This window comes from Scyliorhinus torazame, chromosome 21 (assembly GCF_047496885.1).
Source record: "Scyliorhinus torazame isolate Kashiwa2021f chromosome 21, sScyTor2.1, whole genome shotgun sequence".
In the NCBI taxonomy this organism is placed as follows: domain Eukaryota; kingdom Metazoa; phylum Chordata; class Chondrichthyes; order Carcharhiniformes; family Scyliorhinidae; genus Scyliorhinus; species Scyliorhinus torazame.
Genome location: NC_092727.1, coordinates 1,375,825 through 1,396,497, shown reverse-complemented (window position 1 = coordinate 1,396,497; position 20,673 = coordinate 1,375,825). Strand labels below are relative to the sequence as shown.

The 20,673-nt window shown below is 50.7% G+C and overlaps 2 protein-coding genes across 2 annotated transcripts in view; one reads left to right on the top strand and one right to left on the bottom strand.

The window, feature by feature from the left end:
- LOC140398089 (T-cell surface glycoprotein CD3 delta chain-like) overlaps nucleotides 1-20,673 on the top strand; it is a 313,504-nt gene that overhangs the window by 80,031 nt on the left and 212,800 nt on the right. The gene's annotated exons all lie outside the window — the stretch shown is intronic.
- The window catches only part of LOC140397939 (T-cell surface glycoprotein CD3 gamma chain-like), a 34,750-nt gene that overhangs the window by 2,157 nt on the left and 11,920 nt on the right, over nucleotides 1-20,673 (bottom strand). Inside the window, exons 3-4 of the mRNA XM_072486196.1 lie at nucleotides 8,405-8,536; nucleotides 629-681 (exon numbers count right to left, since the gene is read on the bottom strand). Coding sequence (XP_072342297.1) covers nucleotides 629-681; nucleotides 8,405-8,536 — 185 coding nt within the window. The remainder of the gene's footprint in view (nucleotides 1-628; nucleotides 682-8,404; nucleotides 8,537-20,673) is intronic.

Sequence of the window (20,673 nt, the reverse complement as noted above, 5' to 3'; positions counted from 1 at the left end):
CTGTCAGAGAGATCCCCCCCCGCCCCCCTCAGGTCCTTTTTAAAAACTGTACTTATGCCACATCAGGTTTGCTCCTAATACCAGCTTTCCACCTAATCTTCAACCGGGAGAATCACAGCCAGAGTTTGAAGTTTTCTGGGCCTAGATTTGGTGAGCTCTCTGAGATTGGTGAGCAACCTTTAGATCAAAGTCCTCCACATTTTCTTTAAGCATCATTGTTTCCACAAATAACAGCCATCTCAGTTAGTCTCACTTCCACATCTTTGTTGTGAGTTCAAGTACCACTTTGGCAGATTATCAATACTGAGGGAGAGCTGTATTGGCAAGAAGCTCTCACATGTTCCTCTGCACCTGGGTTAACCCAAGTAGTTCAGTTGTATAATCCGTACAGAAGAGGGGTTTGGGGAGATGGGTGAAATACGGAAGAGACGAAGATGACAGAATCCATCCCCATCTGAGTTAGAAAGTGATGGATATGGAAACCCCTCCCATGGAGCTCGCTCTCTGGACAACAGTTGGATTGCGATTCCATCATCCTATCACACGCCATCACAAAGCTCACACTCACCATTCTTGGGCAAGCTAAGGATGGTTGTGTTTGATGGGTTTGTGTTGAATGGTCACTTACCGAATATATTGCATCAGACGCATCATTAGGCATCAGTGGATGCCTGTCAGAAGCTGCAGAAGAAATATTCAGACACTTATTAAATATGAAGAGGCATGGTATCCAGAACCTTCTAAATAAACACAGAATGTACGAGTTATTAAGCTGTTCTCCACCAATCTTTCACTCTCTGTAATCTTGCAAACTCTGCTGCCCCCGTCTCTCCCCATGTTCTACCCCCTACCAGCCCCGTGCTCACTCTCTCTCCCCATGTTCTACCCCCTACCAGCCCCGTGCTCACTCTCTCTCCCCATGTTCTACCCCCTACCAGCCCCGTGCTCACTCTCTCTCCCCATGTTCTACCCCCTACCAGCCCATTGCTCACTCACTTCCACTGTGTCCCAGTTAAACAATTCCTCAATTTTAAAATTTTCATCCTTGTTTTCAAATTCCTCCGGACCTCATTCCCTCTCTCGCTCTAACCACCTCCAGCCCCACAACTCCCCAAGATCATTGCATTCCTCTCATTTCTGGGTAGCCATGATGTGGAGATGCCGGCGTTGGACTGGGGTGAGCACAGTACGAAGTCTTACAACACCAGGTTAAAGTCCAACAGGTTTGTTTCGATGTCACTAGCTTTCGGAGCGCTGCTCCTTCCTCAGGTGAATGAAGAGGTCTGTTCCAGAAACACATATATAGATAAATTCAAAGATGCCAAACAATGCTTGGAATGCGACCATTAGCAGGTGATTAAATCTTTACAGATCCAGAGATGGGGTAACCCCAGGTTAAAGAGGTGTGAATTGTACCAAGTTCCAACGCGCCACAGCGAAAAACCGGACCGACCTCCTCAGAAGACAAACATGGGACACATCCGACAGAATACCCTTCGTCGTCCAGTACTTCCCCGGAGCGGAGAAACTACGTCATCTTCTTCACAGCCTTCAACACGTCATTGATGACGATGAACATCTTGCCAAGGTCATCCCCACACCCCCACTACTTGCCTTCAAACAACCGCGCAACCTCAAACGAACCATTGTTTGCAGGAAACTACCCAGTCTTCAGAACAGTGACCTCGACACCACACAACCCTGTCATGGCAATCTCTGCAAGACGTGCCAGATCATCGACATGGATACCACTATTACACGTGAGAACACCACCCACCAGGTACGCGGTACATACTCGTGCGACTCGGCCAACGTTGTCTACCTCATACGCTGCAGGAAAGGATGTCCCGAAGCATGGTACATTGGCGAGACCATGCAGACGCTGCGACAACGAATGAACGGACATCACGCAACAATCACCAGGCAGGAATGTTCCCTTCCAGTCGGGGAACACTTCAGCAGTCAAGGGCATTCAGCCTCTGATCTCCGGGTAAGCGTTCTCCAAGGCGGCCTTCAGGACCGCGACAACGCAGAATCACCGAGCAGAAACTTATAGCCAAGCTCCGCACACATGAGTGCGGCCTCAACCGGGACCTGGGATTCATGTCGCATTACATTCATCCCCCACCATCTGGCCTGCGAAATCCTACCAACTGTCCTGGCTTGGTACAATTCACACCTCTTTAACCTGGGGTTACCCCATCTCTGGATCTGTAAAGATTTAATCACCTGCTAATGGTCGCCTTCCAAGCATTGTTTGGCATCTTTGAATTTATCTACATATGTGTTTCTGGAACAGACCTCTTCATTCACCTGAGGAAGAAGCAGCGCTCCGAAAGCTAGTGACATCGAAACAAACCTGTTGGACTTTAACCTGGTGTTGTAAGACTTCATTTCTGGGTCATCCTGAATGCCACCTGGCTGGTGGGTTTGGTGGTGATTAGCACTGCTGCCTCACAGCGCCAGTGACCCGGGTTCAATCCCGACCTCTTTGTTCTTCTGGCCGAACATCTGCTGTTAAAAGAAATTGCTCTGGCTTGTGGACCTCTGAAGAGAATTGGTACAAGAAGCAGTGAGGGATGAGCGGAGAAATATTTTCCACTTAATGCAAGCTGTGATCTGGAATGTGCTGCCAGAAAGGGCGATGGAAGCAGATTCAAATAGATAAATATTCAAAATTGTTTGCAGAGGTCTGGGGAAAGAGTTGGGGGGTTGGGGGGTCAATTGGATAGTTCTGTCAAAGACCCAGGACAGGCGTCATTCTCTGATAATTTCAGAGTATGGCATAACCACGACTATTACCGTCCTGAAGGACAAGAGCAGCAGATACCTGGCAACCCCACCACCTGGAGATTCCCCTCCAAGTCACTCACCACCCTGACTTGGAAATAAATCACCGTTCCTTCACTGTTGCTGGGGCAAGTCCCACATTCTCCCCACTCACCGTGGGAGCGAGTCCCACATTCTCCCCACTCCCTGTGGGAGCGAGTCCCACAGTCTCCCCACTCCCCGTGGGAGCGAGTCCCACATTCTCCCCACTCCCTGTGGAAGCGAGTCCCACATTCCCATCTCTCTGAGCAAAGAAGTTTCTCCTGAATTCCCCATTGGATTTATTGCTGACTGTTTTCTATTGATGGCCCCGAGTTCTGTTACATTCAGGAAGGAACATAAAATTTCTTTCAGCTCCAATCACATTTCGAATGTGTCTCCATATGGAGAGGGATAGGGCCATACGGCAGGGCAAGGTTTATAATTGGGGGAGGGGTAATTATGATGCGATTAGGCAATAATTAGGGAGCATAAGATGGGAACAGAAACTGTCAGGGAAAAGCACAAATGAAAAGTGGAGCTTGTTCAAGAAACAAATACTGCGTGTCCTTGATAGGCATGTCCCTGTCAGGCAGGGAGGAAATGGCCGTGTGAGGGAACCAGGGTTCACAAAAGAGGTTGATTGTCTTGTCAAGAGGAAAAAGGAAGAGTATGTAAGGATGAGAAAACAAGGTTCAGTAGGGTCGCTTGAGGGTTACAAGGTAGTAAGGAATGAGCTGAAAAAAGGGCTTAGGAGAGCTAGGAGGGGGCATGAGAAGTCCTTGGCGGGTCGGATCAAGGAAAACCCCAAGGCTTTTTATTCTTATGTGAGAAATAAAAGAATGACCAGGGTGAGGGTAGGGCCTGTCAAGGACAGTAGTGGGAACTTGTGCATGGAGTCAGAAGAAATAGGAGAGGCGTTGAATGAATACTTTTCTTCAGTGTTCACAAAGGAGAGGGGCCATGTTTTTGAGGATGAGAGTGTGATACAGGCGGGTAGGCTGGAGGAGGTAGATGTTCTGAGGAAGGATGTATTAGCAATTTTGAAAATCCTGAGGGTCGACAAGTCCCCTGGGCCAAATGGGATATACCCAAGGATTCTTTGGGAGGCAAGGGATGAGATTTCACAGCCTTTGGCTTTGATCTTTGGGTCCTCGCTGTCCATGGGGATAGTGCCAGAGGACTGGAGAGTGGCGAATGTTGTTCCTCTGTTCAAGAAAGGGGATAGGAATGACCCTGGTAATTATAGGCCAGTTAGTCTTACTTCGGTGGTCGGGGAGTTAATGGAAAAGATCCTGAAGGATAGGATTTATGACCATTTGGAAAGATGCAGCTTAATCCGGGATAGTCAACACGGATTCGTGAAGGGTAGGACTTGCCTCACAAATTTGATTGAATTCTTTGAGGAGGTAACTAAGTGTGTAGATGAAGGTAGAGCAGTTGATGTCGTATACATGGATTTTAGTAAGGCGTTTGATAAGGCTCCCCATGGTCGGCTCATGAAAGTAAGGAGGTGTGGGATAGAGGGAAATTTGACCAATTGGATAAGTAACCGGCTATCACATAGAAGACAGAGGGTGGTGCTGGATGGAAAATTTTTAGACTGGAGACCAGGGGTGGGATTCTCCGACCCCCAGCCGGGTCGGAGAATCGCCGGGGGCTGGCGTGAATCCCGCCCCCGCTGGTTGCCGAATTATCCGGCACCGGATATTCGGCGGGGGCGGGAATCGCGCCGCGCCAGTTGGTGGGCCCCCCCCCGGCGATTCTCCGGCCCGCGATGGGCCGAAGTCCCGCTGCTGTCCGCCCACGCCAGCCGGCGTAGATTGAACCACCTTTGGGACGGTGGGACATGGCGGCGTGGGTGGGCTCCGGGGTCCTGGGGGGGGCGCGGGGCGATCTGGCCCCAGGGGGTGCCCCCACGGTGGCCTGGCCCGCGATCAGGGCCCACCGATCCGCGGGCTGGTCTGTGCCGTGGGGGCACTCTTTCCCTTCCGCCTTCGCCACGGTCTCCACCATGGCGGAGGCGGAAGAGACTCCCTCCACTGCGCATGCGCGGGGATGCCGTGAGCGGCCGCTGACACTCCTGCGCATGCGCGGCCCGGCAAAGTCAGTTTCGCACCAGCTGGCGGGGCACCAAAGGCCTTTCCCGCCAGCCGGCGGGGCGGAAATTAGTCTGGCTCGGGCCTAGCCCCTCAAAGTGAGGGCTCGGCTGCTCAAGATGCGGCGACTTCCGCACCTTTGGGGCGACGCGATGCCCGACTGATTTGTGTGTTTTTGGCCCCGATCGGCGGACATCGCGCCGATATCAGAGAATCCCGCCCCAGTTACCAGCGGTGTACCACAGGGATCAGTGCTGGGTCCTCTCCTATTTGTGATTTTTATCAATGACTTGGAGGAGGTGGCTGAAGGGTGGGTCAGTAAATTTGCTGATGACACCAAGATTGGTGGAGTAGTGGGTGAGGTGGAGGGCTGTTGTAGGCTGCAAAGAGACATTGATAGGATGCAGAGCTGGGCCGGAAAATGGCAGATGGAGTTTAACGCTGATAAGTGCAAGGTGATTCATTTGGTAGAAAAAATTGAATGCGGATTACAGGGTCAACGGCAGGGTTCTGAGGAATGTGGAGGAACAGAGAGATCTTGGGGTTCATGTCCACAGATCTCTGAAGGTTGCCACTCAAGTGGATAGAGCCGTGTAAAAGGCTTATAGTGTGTTAGCGTTTATTAACAGGGCGCTTGAGTTTAAGAGCCGCGGGGTTATGCTGCAACTATACATGATCCTGGTGAGACCACATTTGGAGTATTGTGTGCAGTTCTGGTCACCTGATTATAGGAAGGATGTGGAAGCATTGGAAGGAGTGCAAAGGAGATTTACCAGGATGCTGCCTGGTTTGCAGGATAGGTCTTATGAGTAAAAGTTGAGGGAGATAGGGCTTTTCTCTTTGGAGCAGAGGAGGATGAGAGGCGACTTAATAGAGGTTTATAAGATAATGAGGGGGATAGATAGAGTGGACGTTCAGAGACTATTTCCTCAGGTGGATGTAGCTGTTACAAGGGGCATAACTATAAGATCGGATGTTTGAGGGCAAATCAACATCTGACATGTGGGAGGCTTTCAAGTGTCAGTTGATAGGAATACAGGACAGGCATGTTCCTGTGAGGAAGAAAGACAAATACGGCAATTTTCGGGAACCTTGGATGACGAATGATATTGTAGGCCTCGTCAAAAAGAAAAAGGAGGCATTTGTCAGGGCTAAAAGGCTGGGAACAGACGAAGCCTGTGTGGCATATAAGGAAAGTAGGAAGGAACTTAAGCAGGGAGTCAGGAGGGCTAGAAGGGGTCACGAAAAGTCATTGGCAAATAGGGTTAAGGAAAATCCCAAGGCTTTTTACACGTACATAAAAAGCAAGAGGGTAGCCAGGGAAAGGGTTGGCCCACTGAAGGACAGGGAAGGGAATCTATGTGTGGAGCCAGAGGAAATGGGCGAGGTACTAAATGAATACTTTGCATCAGTATTCACCAAAGAGAAGGAATTGGTAGATGTTGAGTCTGGAGAAGGGGGTGTAGATAGCCTGGGTCACATTGTGATCCAAAAAGACGAGGTGTTGGGTGTCTTAAAAAATATTAAGGTAGATAAGTCCCCAGGGCCGGATGGGATCTACCCCAGAATACTGAAGGAGGCTGGAGAGGAAATTGCTGAGGCCTTGACAGAAATCTTTGGATCCTCGCTGTCTTCAGGGGATGTCCCGGAGGACTGGAGAATAGCCAATGTTGTTCCTCTGTTTAAGAAGGGTGGCAGGGATAATCCCGGGAACTACAGGCCGGTGAGCCTTACTTCAGTGGTAGGGAAATTACTGGAGAGAATTATTCGAGACAGGATCTACTCCCATTTGGAAGCAAATGGACGTATTAGTGAGAGGCAGCACGGTTTTGTGAAGGGGAGGTCGTGTCTCACTAACTTGATAGAGTTTTTCGAGGAGGTCACTAAGATGATTGATGCAGGTAGGGCAGTAGATGTTGTCTATATGGACTTCAGTAAGGCCTTTGACAAGGTCCCTCATGGTAGACTAGTACAAAAGGTGAAGTCACACGGGATCAGGGGTGAACTGGCAAGGTGGATACAGAACTGGCTAGGCCATAGAAGGCAGAGGGTAGCAATGGAGGGATGCTTTTCTAATTGGAGGGCTGTGACCAGTGGTGTTCCACAGGGATCAGTGCTGGGACCTTTGCTCTTTGTAGTATATATAAATGATTTGGAGGAAAATGTAACTGGTCTGATTAGTAAGTTTGCAGACGACACAAAGGTTGGTGGAATTGCGGATAGCGATGAGGACTGTCTGAGGATACAGCAGGATTTAGATTGTCTGGAGACTTGGGCGGAGAGATGGCAGATGGAGTTTAACCTGGACAAATGTGAGCTAATGCATTTTGGAAGGGCTAATGCAGGTAGGGAATATACAGTGAATGGTAGAACCCTCAAGAGTATTGAAAGTCAAAGAGATCTAGGAGTACAGGTCCACAGATCACTGAAAGGGGCTACACAGGTGGAGAAGGTAGTCAAGAAGGCATACGGCATGCTTGCCTTCATTGGCCGGGGCATTGAGTATAAGAATTGGCAAGTCATGTTGCAGCTGTATAGAACCTTAGTTAGGCCACACTTGGAGTATAGTGTTCAATTCTGGTCGCCACACTACCAGAAGGATGTGGAGGCTTTAGAGAGGGTGCAGAAGAGATTTACCAGAATGTTGCCTGGTATGGAGGGCATAAGCTATGAGGAGCGATTGAATAAACTTGGTTTGTTCTCACTGGAACGAAGGAGGTTGAGGGGCGACCTGATAGAGGTATACAAAATTATGAGGGGCATAGACAGAGTGGATAGTCAGAGGCTTTTCCCCAGGGTAGAGGGGTCAATTACTAGGGGGCATAGGTTTAAGGTGAGAGGGGCAAAGTTTAGAGTAGATGTACGAGGCAAGTTTTTTACGCAGAGGGTAGTGGGTGCCTGGAACTCACTACCGGAGGAGGTAGTGGAGGCAGGGACGATAGGGACATTTAAGGGGCATCTTGACAAATATATGAATAGGATGGGAATAGAAGGATACGGACCCAGGAAGTGTAGAAGATTGTAGTTTAGTCGGGCAGTATGGTCGGCACGGGCTTGGAGGGCCGAAGGGCCTGTTCCTGTGCTGTACATTTCTTTGTTCTTTGTTCTTTGTATTCAGGGTGGGAGATATAGGAGGGATGTCCGAGGTAGGTTCTTTATTCAGAGAGTGGTTAGGGTGTGGAATGGACTGCCTGCTGTGATAGTGGAGTCGGACACTTTAGGAACTTTCAAGCGGTTATTGGATAGGCACATGGAGCACACCAGAATGACAGGGAGTGGGATAGCTTGATCTTGGTTTCGGACAATGCTCGGCACAACATCGAGGGCCGAAGGGCCGGTTCTGTGCTGTACGGTTCTATGTTCTATATCCGGATAATTGCCGAGATTGCTTGTGAAGAGGTGCAGACGGCAGACTAGCTAAACTGGCCCTCATCAATCAGGGTGTCACGAGGGACAAGCATTCGAGAAATCGTTGACCAACCATGAATCTCCCGTACCTTGGTGATCCCACGACCTGTCCGGCGCTGAGACAGAATAAACAGCAATCGCGATGAAGATAGTGAAGGTGACACTTGCAATGACGATCCCACTTATTCCAGCGATGTCCATCACAACACAATTCTTACACACTGGGATCAGATAGAGAAACGGAGAGAAAATGAAAACTGTAACACAAGAAAAAACCCGGTCTCCAGCGAGACACAAGCTGTATTTATATTGCCCCTTTCACTAAAAGAACCCCAGGAGAATTGTAAAAGAAAACTCGACAGCAAGTTACAGCGGGAGACTAAGGGCTGGATTCTCCGATTTTGTGACTAAGTGCTGACCCCGGAGTGGGAACCCTGGTGTTTTACGCCAGGAAAAACGGCGGAACAGCTGCACCGATTCAGCAGCTCTAAATGGGCTTGAAGCGTCGCCACATGGAACGTGAACAATTCCAAGGAGAACGATGCCGGACTCGTCGGTTCCGCGATTGGCGCACATGAAGCTCACAAGACGCAGCCGCACTGAAATGGTCCTTCCCCCCCACACACACCATCCCAGCCAACAAGCTGTCTGGAAGGAGAGCAGCTCCACGGTCCAGGGACGCTGAGCTGGACACCATCCTGGGCGCCGAGGCGGAGAGGCAGGTGACCCTGTACCCCGGCCTGGGAGGAAGGCTGCCAGGCGCCGCCGTTCGTCAGCCTGGGCGCAGGTGGCAGAGGTGGTCAGCGCCAGGGGCCACGTTGTCCAGACTGGGATGCAGTGCAGGAAGAAACTGCATGACCCTCTCAGGGCGGCCAGGGTGAGGGGCAGCGCTGTGCCCCGGCACTAACCCCCCCCTCACATACCTGTAACCCGGCCCCTCCCCTCCGGGGGACGGCCGAACCCCCACCCTGCCCCACATGCCAACATCAACACACCCCCTGGGCTGCATGCGTCGGACCATCTAGCAGTGTCGTCGTTTGTGACCCTCCCCCCAGGAGAAGGCCACGCACACAATCGCCGGGAGCGGGAGACGATCGGAGGGAGACCACCAGACGTGCGGTCCCTCACCATGGCCGAGCAGAGGGCAGTGGAGGTGGTCGGTGGCCTGGGGGAAAGGGAGGTGGCTGAGGTGGAATTCGGCTGCGGGCGAGGGAGTGAGACCCTGCTCAGTTGCAGATCCCCAGGAAATATGTGTCCCCCCCCCCCCCCCCCCCCCACCCCAGCCCTCTGTCGAATCATACATGTCGGCCCATCGAGTCCACTCCACCATGCAATGAAAATAAACGAGGTATTTAAGGCCTTCTATGAAGAGCTGTACAGATCCCAGCCCCCAGCGGGGGAAGAGGGGATGAAACGATTCCTAGACCAACTGAGATTCCCGAGGGTGGAAGAGCAGGAGGTGGCTGGCTTGGGGACACCAATTGGGTTGGAGGAGCTGAGCAAGGGTTTGGGGAGTATGCAGGCGGGGAAGGCCCCGGGACCGGACGGGTTCCCATAAGACCATAAGACATAGGAGCGGAAGTAAGGCCATTCGGCCCATCGAGTCCACTCCACCATTCAATCATGGCTGATTTCAACTCCATTTACCCGCTCTCTCTCCATAGCCCTTAATTCCTCGTGAAATCAAGAATTTATCAACTTCTGTCTCAAAGACACTCAACGTCCCGGCCTCCACCGCCCTCTGTGGCAATGAATTCCACAGACCCACCACTCTCTGGCTGAAGAAATGTCTCCTCATCTCTGTTCTAAAGTGACTCCCTTTTATTCTAAGGCTGTGCCCCCGGGTCCTAGTCTCCTCTGTTACTGGAAACAATTTCCCTACATCCACCCTATCTAAGCCATTCATTATCTTGTAAGTTTCTATTAGATCTCCCCTCAACCTCATAAACTCCAATGAATATAATCCCAGGATCCTCAGACGTTCATCGTATGTTAGGCCTACCATTCCTGGGATCATCCGTGTGAATCTCCGCTGGACCCGCTCCAGTGCCAGTATGTCCTTCCTGAGGTGTGGGGCCCAAAATTGCTCACAGTATTCTAAATGGGGCCTAACTAATGCTTTATAAAGCTTCAGAAGTACATCCCTGCTTTTATATTCCAAGCCTCTTGAGATGAATGACAACATTGCATTTGCTTTCTTAATTACGGATTCAACCTGCAAGTTTACCTTTAGAGAATCCTGGACTAGGACTCCCAAGTCCCTTTGCACTTCAGCATTATGAATTTTGTCACCGTTTAGAAAATAGTCCATGCCTCTATTCTTTTTTCCAAAGTGCAAGACCTCGCATTTGCCCACGTTGAATTTCATCAGCCATTTCTTGGACCACTCTCCTAAACTGTCTAAATCTTTCTGCAGCCTCCCCACCTCCTCCATACTACCTGCCCCTCCACCTATCTTTGTATCATCGGCAAACTTAGCCAGAATGCCCCCAGTCCCGTCGTCTAGATCGTTAATATATAAAGAGAACAGCTGTGGCCCCAACACTGAACCCTGCGGGACACCACTCGTCACCGGTTGCCATTCCGAAAAAGAACCTTTTATCCCAACTCTCTGCCTTCTGCCTGACAGCCAATCGTCAATCCATGTTAGTACCTTGCCTCGAATACCATGGGCCCTTATTTTACTCAGCAGTCTCCCGTGAGGCACCTTATCAAAGGCCTTTTGGAAGTCAAGATAGATAACATCCATTGGCTCTCCTTGGTCTAACCTATTTGCTATCTCTTCAAAGAACTCTAACAGGTTTGTCAGGCATGACCTCCCCTTACTAAATCCATGCTGACTTGTCCTAATCCGACGCTGCACTTCCAAGAATTTAGAAATCTCATCCTTAACGATGGATTCTAGAATCTTGCCAACAACCGAGGTTAGGCTAATTGGCCTATAATTTTCCATCTTTTTCCTTGTTCCCTTCTTGAACAGGGGGGTTACAACATTGATTTTCCAATCCTCTGGGACTTTCCCTGACTCCAGTGACTTTTGAAAGATCATAACTAACGCCTCCACTATTTCTTCAGCTACCTCCTTTAGAACTCTAGGATGTAGCCCATCTGGGCCCGGAGATTTATCAATTTTTAGACCTCTTAGTTTCTCTAGCACTTTCTCCTTTGTGATGGCTACCATATTCAACTCTGCCCCCTAACTCTCCTGTATTGTTGGGATATTACTCATGTCTTCTACTGTGAAGACTGACGCAAAGTACTTATTTAGTTCCTCAGCTATTTCCTTGTCTCCCATCACTAGATTACCAGCGTCATTTTGGAGCGGCCCAATGTCTACTTTTGCCTCCCGTTTGTTTTTAATGTATTTAAAGAAACTTTTACTATCATTCCTAATGTTACTGGCTAGCCTACCTTCATATCTGATCCTCTCTTTCCTTATTTCTCTCTTTGTTATCCTCTGTTTTTGTAGACTTCCCAATCTTCTGACTTCCCACTACTCTTTGCCATATTATAGGCTTTCTCTTTTGCTTTGATGCATTCCCTAACTTCCTTTGTCAGCCATGGCTGCCTAATTCCCCCCCTCTGATAACCTTTCTTTTCTTTGGGATGAACCTCTGTACTGTGTCCTCAATTACTCCCAGAAACTCCTGCCATTGCTGTTCTACTGTCTTTCCCACTAGGCTCTGCTCCCAGTCAATTTTCGTCAGTTCCTCCCTCATGCCCCCGTAGTTACCTTTATTTAACTGTAACACCTTTACATCTGATTCTACCTTCTTTCTTTCAAATTGGAGATTGAATTCTACCGTATTATGATCACTGCCTCCTAAGTGTTCCCTTACTTTAAGATCTTTAATCAAGTCTGGCTCATGACATAACACTAAGTCCAGAATGGCCTGTTCCCTCGTGGGCTCCATCACAAGCTGTTCCAAAAAGCCCTCCTGTAAACATTCAATGAATTCCCTTTCCTTGGGTCCACTGGCAGCATTATTTACCCAGTCCACCTGCATATTGAAGTCCCCCATGATCACTGTGACCTTGCCTTTCTGACATGCACTTTCTATTTCGTGGTGCATTTTTTGCCCCCAGTCCTGACCACTGTTAGGAGGCCTATACATAACTCCCATTATGGTTTTTTTGCCTTTGTGGTTCCTCGACTCTACCCACACAGACTCCACATCATCTGACCCTATGTCGTTTAGTGGTATTGATTTAATTTAATTCCTAATTAACAAGGCAACCCCGCCCCCTCTGCCCACCTCTCTGTCTTTTCGATAGGTTGTGAATCCCTGGATGTTTAAATGCCAGTCCTGAACCCCCTGCAACCACGTCTCTGTGATGCCTACCACATCATACCTGTCAGTCACAATCTGGGCCACAAGCTCATCTACCTTGTTCCGTACACTGTGCGCATTTAAATATAGCATCTTTAATTCTCTATTGACCGTCCCTTTTTGTTTTCTTAGTGTGGTGGACCTTGGTTTACTGAGCCTTTCCATACACTGTGTCATATTTTGTGGGATGGGGACTATCGTAACCTCTCCTGAGTTCTGTCTTTTCGTGCTTTTTTGTATTCCTAAGCAGCTACGCTTCCCACTGATTACTTCACCTCTTGGTTCCCTGACTTTCCCTTCCCCCCAATCTCTAGTTTAAAGTCCTATTGACCACCCTATTTACTCTTTTCACCAGAACACTGGTCCCAGCTCGGTTCAGGTGGAGACCATCCCAATGGTATAGGTCCCCCCTGTCCCAGAACTGATGCCAGTGTCCCATGAAAACGAACCCCTCTTTCCCAAACCACTCTTTCAGCCACGTGTTAACTTCCCTTATTCTTGCCTCCCTGTGCCAATTTGCACGTGGCTCGGGCAGTAATCCGGAGATTATGACCCTTGAGGACTTGTTTTTTAATTTGAACCCTAGCTCTTTATAATCTTTAAACTTGGGCGTCATTCTCCGACCCCCCGCCGGGTCGGAGAATCGCCGGGGGCTGGCGTGAATCCCGCCCCCGCCGGTTGCCGAATTCTCCGGCACCGGAGATTCGGCGGGGGCGGGAATCGCGCCGCGCCGGTTGGCGGGCCCCCCCGCTCGATTCTCCGGCCCGGATGGGCCGAAGTCCCGTCGATAAATTGCCTGTCCCGCCGGCGTAAATTAAAGTACCTTTCTTACCGGCGGGACAAGGTGGCGTGGGCGGGCTCCGGGGTCCTGGGGGGGGCGCGGGGCGATCTGACCCCGGGGGGTGCCCCCACGGTGGCCTGGCCCGCGATCGGGGCCCACCGATCCGCAGGCGGGCCTGTGCCGTGGGGGCACTCTTTCCCTTCCGCCTCCGCCACGGTCTCCACCTTTGGGGCGGCGCGATGCCCGCCTGATTAGCGCCGTTTTGGGCGCCAGTCGGCGGACATCGCGCCGTTTGGGGAGAATTTTGCCCCAGGTCCTCTTTTCTAGACTTGCCTATGTTGTTGGTACCGACATGGACCACAACAACTGGATCCTCCCCCTCCCTCTCCAGTATCCTTTCAAGCCGGTCAGAGATGTCCCGCACCCTAGCACCGGGCAGGCAACATACCATGCGGGACTCTTTATCCTGCTCACAAAGGATACTGGGCGAGATTCTCTGACCCCCCGCCGGATTGGAGAATCGCCGGGGGCTGGCGTGAATCCCGCCCCCGCTGGTTGCCGAATTCTCCACCACCGGATATTCGGCGGGGGCGGGAATCACGCCGCGCCGGTTGGCGGGGCCCCCCCCGCGATTCTCCGGCCCAGATGGGCCGAAGTCCCGCCGCTAAAATGCCTGTTCCGCCGGCGTGGATTAAACCACCTACCTTACCGGCGGGACAAGGTGGCGCGGGCGGGCTCCGGGGTCCTGGGGGGGCGCGGGGCGATCTGGCCCCGGGGGGGTGCCCCCACGGTGGCCTGGCCCGCGATCGGTGCCCACCGATCCGCGGGCGGGCCTGTGCCGTGGGGGCACTCTTTACCTTCCGCCTTCGCCACGGTCTCCACCATGACGGAGGCGGAAAAGACTCCCTCCACTGCGCATGCGCGGGGATGCCGTCAGCGGCCGCTGACGCTCCCGCGCATGCGCCGCCCGGAGATGTCATTTCCGCGCCAGCTGGCGGGGCACCAAAGGCCTTTTCCGCCAGCTGGCGGGGCGGAAATTCGTCTGGTGCGGGCCTAGCCCCTTAAGGTTGGGGCTCGGCCCCCCAAGATGCGGAGCATTCCGCATCCTTTGGGGCGTCGCGATGCCCGACTGATTTGCACCGTTTTGGGCGCCAGTCGGCGGACATCGCGCCGTTTCCGGAGAATTTCACCCACTATCTAGCCCCCTGATAATAGAATCCCCTACAACTACAACTTGCCTATTTACTCCCTCCCCTTGAATGGCCTGCTGAACCATGGTGCCTTGGTCAGCCTACTCATCCTTCCTGCAGCCCTGTTCGCCATCCACACAGGGAGCAAGTGCCTCGTACCTGTTGGACAGGGTCAAGGGCTGAGGCTCCTGAGTTCCTGACTGCTGGTTCCCTTTACCTGCCTGACTTGCAGTCACACCCTGCTGTCCCTGGCCACTGGCAGGATTTAAACTACTTACTCTGACAGGTGTGACTGCCTCCTGAAACACAGTGTCCAGGTAAGTCTCCCCCTCCCGGATGTGCCTCAGTGTTTGAAGCTCAGACTCCAGCTCATCAACTCTGAGCCGGAGCTCTTCGAGCAGCCAACACTTACTGCAGATGTGGTCGCTGCAGCTCGCAATGGGATCTGCCAGCTCCCACATCAAGCAGCTCAAGCAAATCATCTGACCAGCCATCTCTAATTAATTAATTAGTTTAATTTAAGTTTACGAGTTTAGCTGTGTTTTTTTTAAAATTTGGGGCAGGCCTATCAACCAATCAGATCACAGCTTCCCTCTGACATCACGTTTTGTGTCTTACAGGACTTGCAGAGATGGGGCCAGTCCATCCGGAGCCCGCCGCCCCCAGCCAGTGTCGCCCTGGGTGGTACGCATGACTGGCACCAACCCCTGCTCCTGCACACGGATGGACTCCTCCACCTGCCCCTGCAGGTGCTGGAAGCCGGCCGTCATCCCCTCCTGTAGTCCCTGGGTCTCTGACTGCACCTGCACTGTGGCTGGGACTGGATGTTCCAGGAGCAGTTACCAGTGGCGTATCACAGGGATCAGTTCTGGGTCCTCTGCTGTTTGTGATTTTCATTAATGACTTGGATGAGGGAGTTGAAGGGTGGGTCACTAAATTTGCAGACGATACGAAGATTGGTGGAGTTGTGGCTGTTGTCGGCTGCAAAGAGACATAGATAGGATGCAGAGCTGGGCTGAGAAGTGGCAGATGGAGTTTAACTCTGAAAAATGTGAGGTTGTCCATTTTGGAAGGACAAATTTGAATGCGGAATACAGGGTTAACGGTAGAGTTCTTGGCAATGTGGAGGAGCAGAGAGATCTTGGGGTCTATGTTCATACATCTTTGAAAGTTGTCACTCAAGCGGATAGAGCTGTGAAGAAGGCCTATGGTGTGCCCGCGTTCATTAACAGAGGGATTGAATTTGAAAATGAAATGAAATGAAATGAAAACTGCTTATTGTCACAAGTAGGCTTCAAATGTAGTTACTGTGAAAAACCCCTAGTCACCACATTCCGCTGCCTGTTCAGGGAGGCTGGTACGGGAATTGAACCGTGCTGCTGACCTGCCTTGGTCTGCTTTCAAAGCCTGCGATTTAGCCCAGTGTGCTAAACCGGCCCCTGAATTTAAGAGCCGTGAGGTGATGATGCAGCTGTACAAAACCTTGGTAAGGCCACATTTGGAGTACTGTGTACAGTTCTGGTCACCTCATTTTAGGAAGGATGTGGAAGCTCTGGAAAAGGTGCAAAGAAGATTTACCAGGATGTTGCCTGGAATGGAGAGTAGGTCTTACGAGGAAAGGTTGAGGGTGCTAGGCCTTTTCTCATTAGAAATGAAATGAAATGAAAATCGCTTATTGTCACAAGTAGGCTTCAAATGAAGTTACTGTGAAAAGCCCCTAGTCGCCACATTCCGGCGCCTGTTCAGGGACGCTGGTAGGGGAAGGGAGAAGGATGAGGGGCGACTTGATAGAGGTTTATAAGATGATCAGGGGAATAGATAGAGTAGACAGTCAGAGACATCTTCCCCGGGTGGAACAAACCATTACAAGGGGACATAAATTTAAGGTGGAAGATATAGGAGGGATATCAGAGGTAGGTTCTTTACACAGAGAGTAGTGGGGGCATGGAATGCACTGCCTGTGGAAGTTGTTGAGTCGGAAACATTAGGTACCTTCAAGCGGCTATTGGATAGGTACATGGATTACGGTAGAATGATGGGGTGTGGATTAATTTGTTCTTAATCGAGGACAAAAGTTCGGCACAACATCGTGGGCCGAAGGGCCTGTTCTGTGCTGTATTTTCTATGTTCTATGAGCCCGGGACCCACCTGGGCGGCAGCTGGTTCCTGGGGCCGGGCTGCCCTCCGACCCTCCACCTGCTGTACTGGAGCAGCTGTGTGGTGTACACCAGATGGTGTCCCAGGAGCCTCCTCACTAATGTGCCCAACCGAGGTGATAGTCTCTGAGATGGTGGAGGGTGTTGGAGAAGTCAGTGTCCGCCTCTGACCCGAACTCCAGGGAGTCCTGGGCCTCGGGCCTCAGGCTGATGTTCAGGTTGTTCTCCCCGTTTGTGCTCTGGGGACACCGGCTCTGGCACAGGCTGCGGGCGGGGGCACTGGATTGACCGGCCCCATCTCAGGCAGGTCCTGTAAGGCACAGGACAACATGTATGGTTATTCAGCCAGACGGGGTGGGAGCGGTGGGGGGGTTTAGTGATGGAGGGTGAGGGTGGTGTCTGGGTGGGGATGGTGTGAGAGTGAGGGTGGTGTGGGGGTGAGGGTGGTGTCTGGGTGGGGATGGTGTGAGGGTGAAGGTGGTGTCAGGGTGGGGATGGTGTGTGGGTGAGGGTGGTGTGGGGGTGAGGGTGGTGTGGGGGTGAGGGTGGTGTGGGGGTGAGGGTGGGGTCGCCACACACGTGTCGAGAGACAGCAGTGCTAACCACTGCACCACCGTGCTGCCAACTTGCACCATTTTTTCTGTGGTAAAATGCCACTGTTCCCAAGCCGGTGTCAGCACTTAGACTCAGTAACGGAGAACCGAACCAGGGAGAGTTGTAGGGGTTTGAGGAGGTTACAGAGATAGGGAAGGTTGTAGGGGTTTGAGGAGGTTGCAGAGATAGAACATAGAACATAGAACATAGAACAATACAGCGCAGTACAGGCCCTTCGGCCCACGATGTTGCACCGAAACAAAAGCCATCTAACCTACACTATGCCATTATCATCCATATGTTTATCCAATAAACTTTTAAATGCCCTCAATGTTGGCGAGTTCACTACTGTAGCAGGTAGGGCATTCCACGGCCTCACTACTCTTTGCGTAAAGAACCTACCTCTGACCTCTGTCCTATATCTATTACCCCTCAGTTTAAAGCTATGTCCCCTCGTGCTAGCCATTTCCATCCGCGGGAGAAGGCTCTCACTGTCCACCCTATCCAACCCCCTGATCATTTTGTATGCCTCTATTAAGTCTCCTCTTAACCTTCTTCTCTCTAACGAAAACAACCTCAAGTCCATCAGCCTTTCCTCATAAGATTTTCCCTCCATACCAGGCAACATCCTGGTAAATCTCCTCTGCACCCGTTCCAAAGCCTCCACGTCCTTCCTATAATGCGGTGACCAGAACTGTACGCAATACTCCAAATGCGGCCGTACCAGAGTTCTGTACAGCTGCAACATGACCTCCTGACTCCGGAACTCAATCCCTCTACCAATAAAGGCCAACACTCCATAGGCCTTCTTCACCACCCTATCAACCTGGGTGGCAACTTTCAGGGATCTATGTACATGGACACCTAGATCCCTCTGCTCATCCACACTTTCAAGAACTTTTCCATTAGCCAAATATTCCACATTCCTGTTATTCCTTCCAAAGTGAATCACCTCACACTTCTCTACATTAAACTCCATTTGCCACCTCTCAGCCCAGCACTGCAGCTTATCTATATCCCTCTGTAACCTGCTACTTCCTTCCACACTATCGACAACACCACCGACTTTAGTATCGTCTAAAAATTTACTCACCCACCCTTCTGCGCCTCCCTCTAGGTCATTGATAAAAATGACAAACAGCAACGGCCCCAGAACAGATCCTTGTGGTACTCCACTTGTGACTGAACTCCATTCTGAACATTTCCCATCAACCACCACCCTCTGTCTTCTTTCAGCTAGCCAATTTCTGATCCACATCTCTAAATCACCCTCAATCCCCAGCCTCCGTATTTTCTGCAATAGCCTACCGTGGGGAACCTTATCAAACACTTTACTGAAATCCATATACACCACATCAACTGCTCTACCCTCGTCTACCTGTTCAGTCACCTTCTCAAAGAACTCAATAAGGTTTGTGAGGCATGACCTACCCTTCACAAAGCCATGCTGACTATCCCTGATCATATTATTCCTATCTAGATGATTATAAATCTTGTCTCTTATAATCCCCTCCAAGACTTTACCCACTACAGACGTGAGGCTCACCGGTCTATAGTTGCCGGGGTTGTCTCTGCTCCCCTTTTTGAACAAAGGGACCACATTTGCTATCCTCCAGTCCTCTGGCACTATTCCTGTAGCCAATGATGACATAAAAATCAAAGCCAATGGTCCAGCAATCTCTTCCCTGGCCTCCCAGAGAATCCTAGGATAAATCCCATCAGGTCCCGGGGACTTATCTATTTTCAGCCTGTCCAGAATTGCCAACACCTCTTCCCTACGTACCTCAATGCCATCTAATCTATTTACCTGGAGCTAAGCATTCTCCTCCGCAACATTATCTTTTTCCTGAGTGAATACTGACGAAAAATATTCATTTAGTATCTCGCCTATCTCTTCAGACTCTACACACAACTTCCCATCCCTGTCCTTGACTGGTCCTACTCTTTCCCTAGTAATTCGCTTATTCCTGACATACCTATAGAAAGCTTTTGGGTTTTCCTTGATCCTTCCTGCCAAATACTTCTCATGTCCCCTCCTTGCTCGTCTTAGCTCTCTCTTTAGATCCTTCCTCGCTACCTTGTAACTATCCATCGCCCCAACTGAAACTTCACACTTCATCTTCACATAGGCCTTCTTCTTCCTCTTAACAAGAGATTCCACTTCCTTGGTAAACCACGGTTCCCTCGCTCGGCACCTTCCTCCCTGCCTGACCGGTACATACTTATCAAGAACACGCAGTAGCTGATCCTTGAACAAGCTCCACTTATCCAGTGTGTCCAACACTTGCAGCCTACTTCTCCACCTTATCCCCCCCAAGTCACGTCTAATGGCATCATAATTTCCCTTCCCCCAGCTATAACTCTTGCCCTGCGGTGTATACTTATCCCTTTCCATCCTTAACGTAAACGTCACCGAATTGTGGTCACTGTCCCCAAAGTGCTCTCCTACCTCCAAATCCAACACCTGGCCTGGTTCATTACCCAAAACCAAATCCAATGTGGCCTCGCCTCTTGTTGGCCTGTCAACAAACTGTGTCAGGAAACCCTCCTGCACACACTGTACAAAAAACGACCCATCTATTGTACTCGAACTATATCTTTTCCAGTCAATATTTGGAAAGTTAAAGTCTCCCATAATAACTACCCTGTTACTTTCGCTCTTATCCAGGATCATCCTCGCCATCCTTTCCTCTACATCCCTAGAACTATTTGGAGGCCTATAGAAGACTCCCAACAGTGTGACCTCTCCTTTCATGTTTCTAACCTCAGCCCATACTACCTCGGAAGATGAGTCCCCATCTAGCATCCTCTCCGCCACCGTAATACTGCTCTTGACTAGCAGCGCCACACCTCCCCCTCTTTTGCCTTCTTCTCTGAGCTTACTAAAACACCTAAACCCCGGAACCTGCAACATCCATTCCTGTCCCTGCTCTATCCATGTCTCCGAAATGGCCACAACATCGAAGTCCCAGGTACCAACCCATGCTGCCAGTTCCCCTACCTTATTTCGTATACTCCTGGCATTGAAGTAGACACACTTCAAACCACCTACCTGAACACTGGCCCCCTCCTGCGACGTCAAATCTGAGCTCCTGACCTCTATACTCTCATTCTCCCTTACCCTAAAACTACAATCCAGGTTCCCATGCCCCTGCTGTATTAGTTTAAACCCCCCCAAAGAGCACTAACAAATCTCACCCCCAGGATATTTGTGCCCCGCAGGTTCAGATGTAGACCATCCTGTTTGTAGAGGTCCCACCTTCCCCAGAAAGAGCCCCAGTTATCCAGAAATCTGAATCCCTCCCG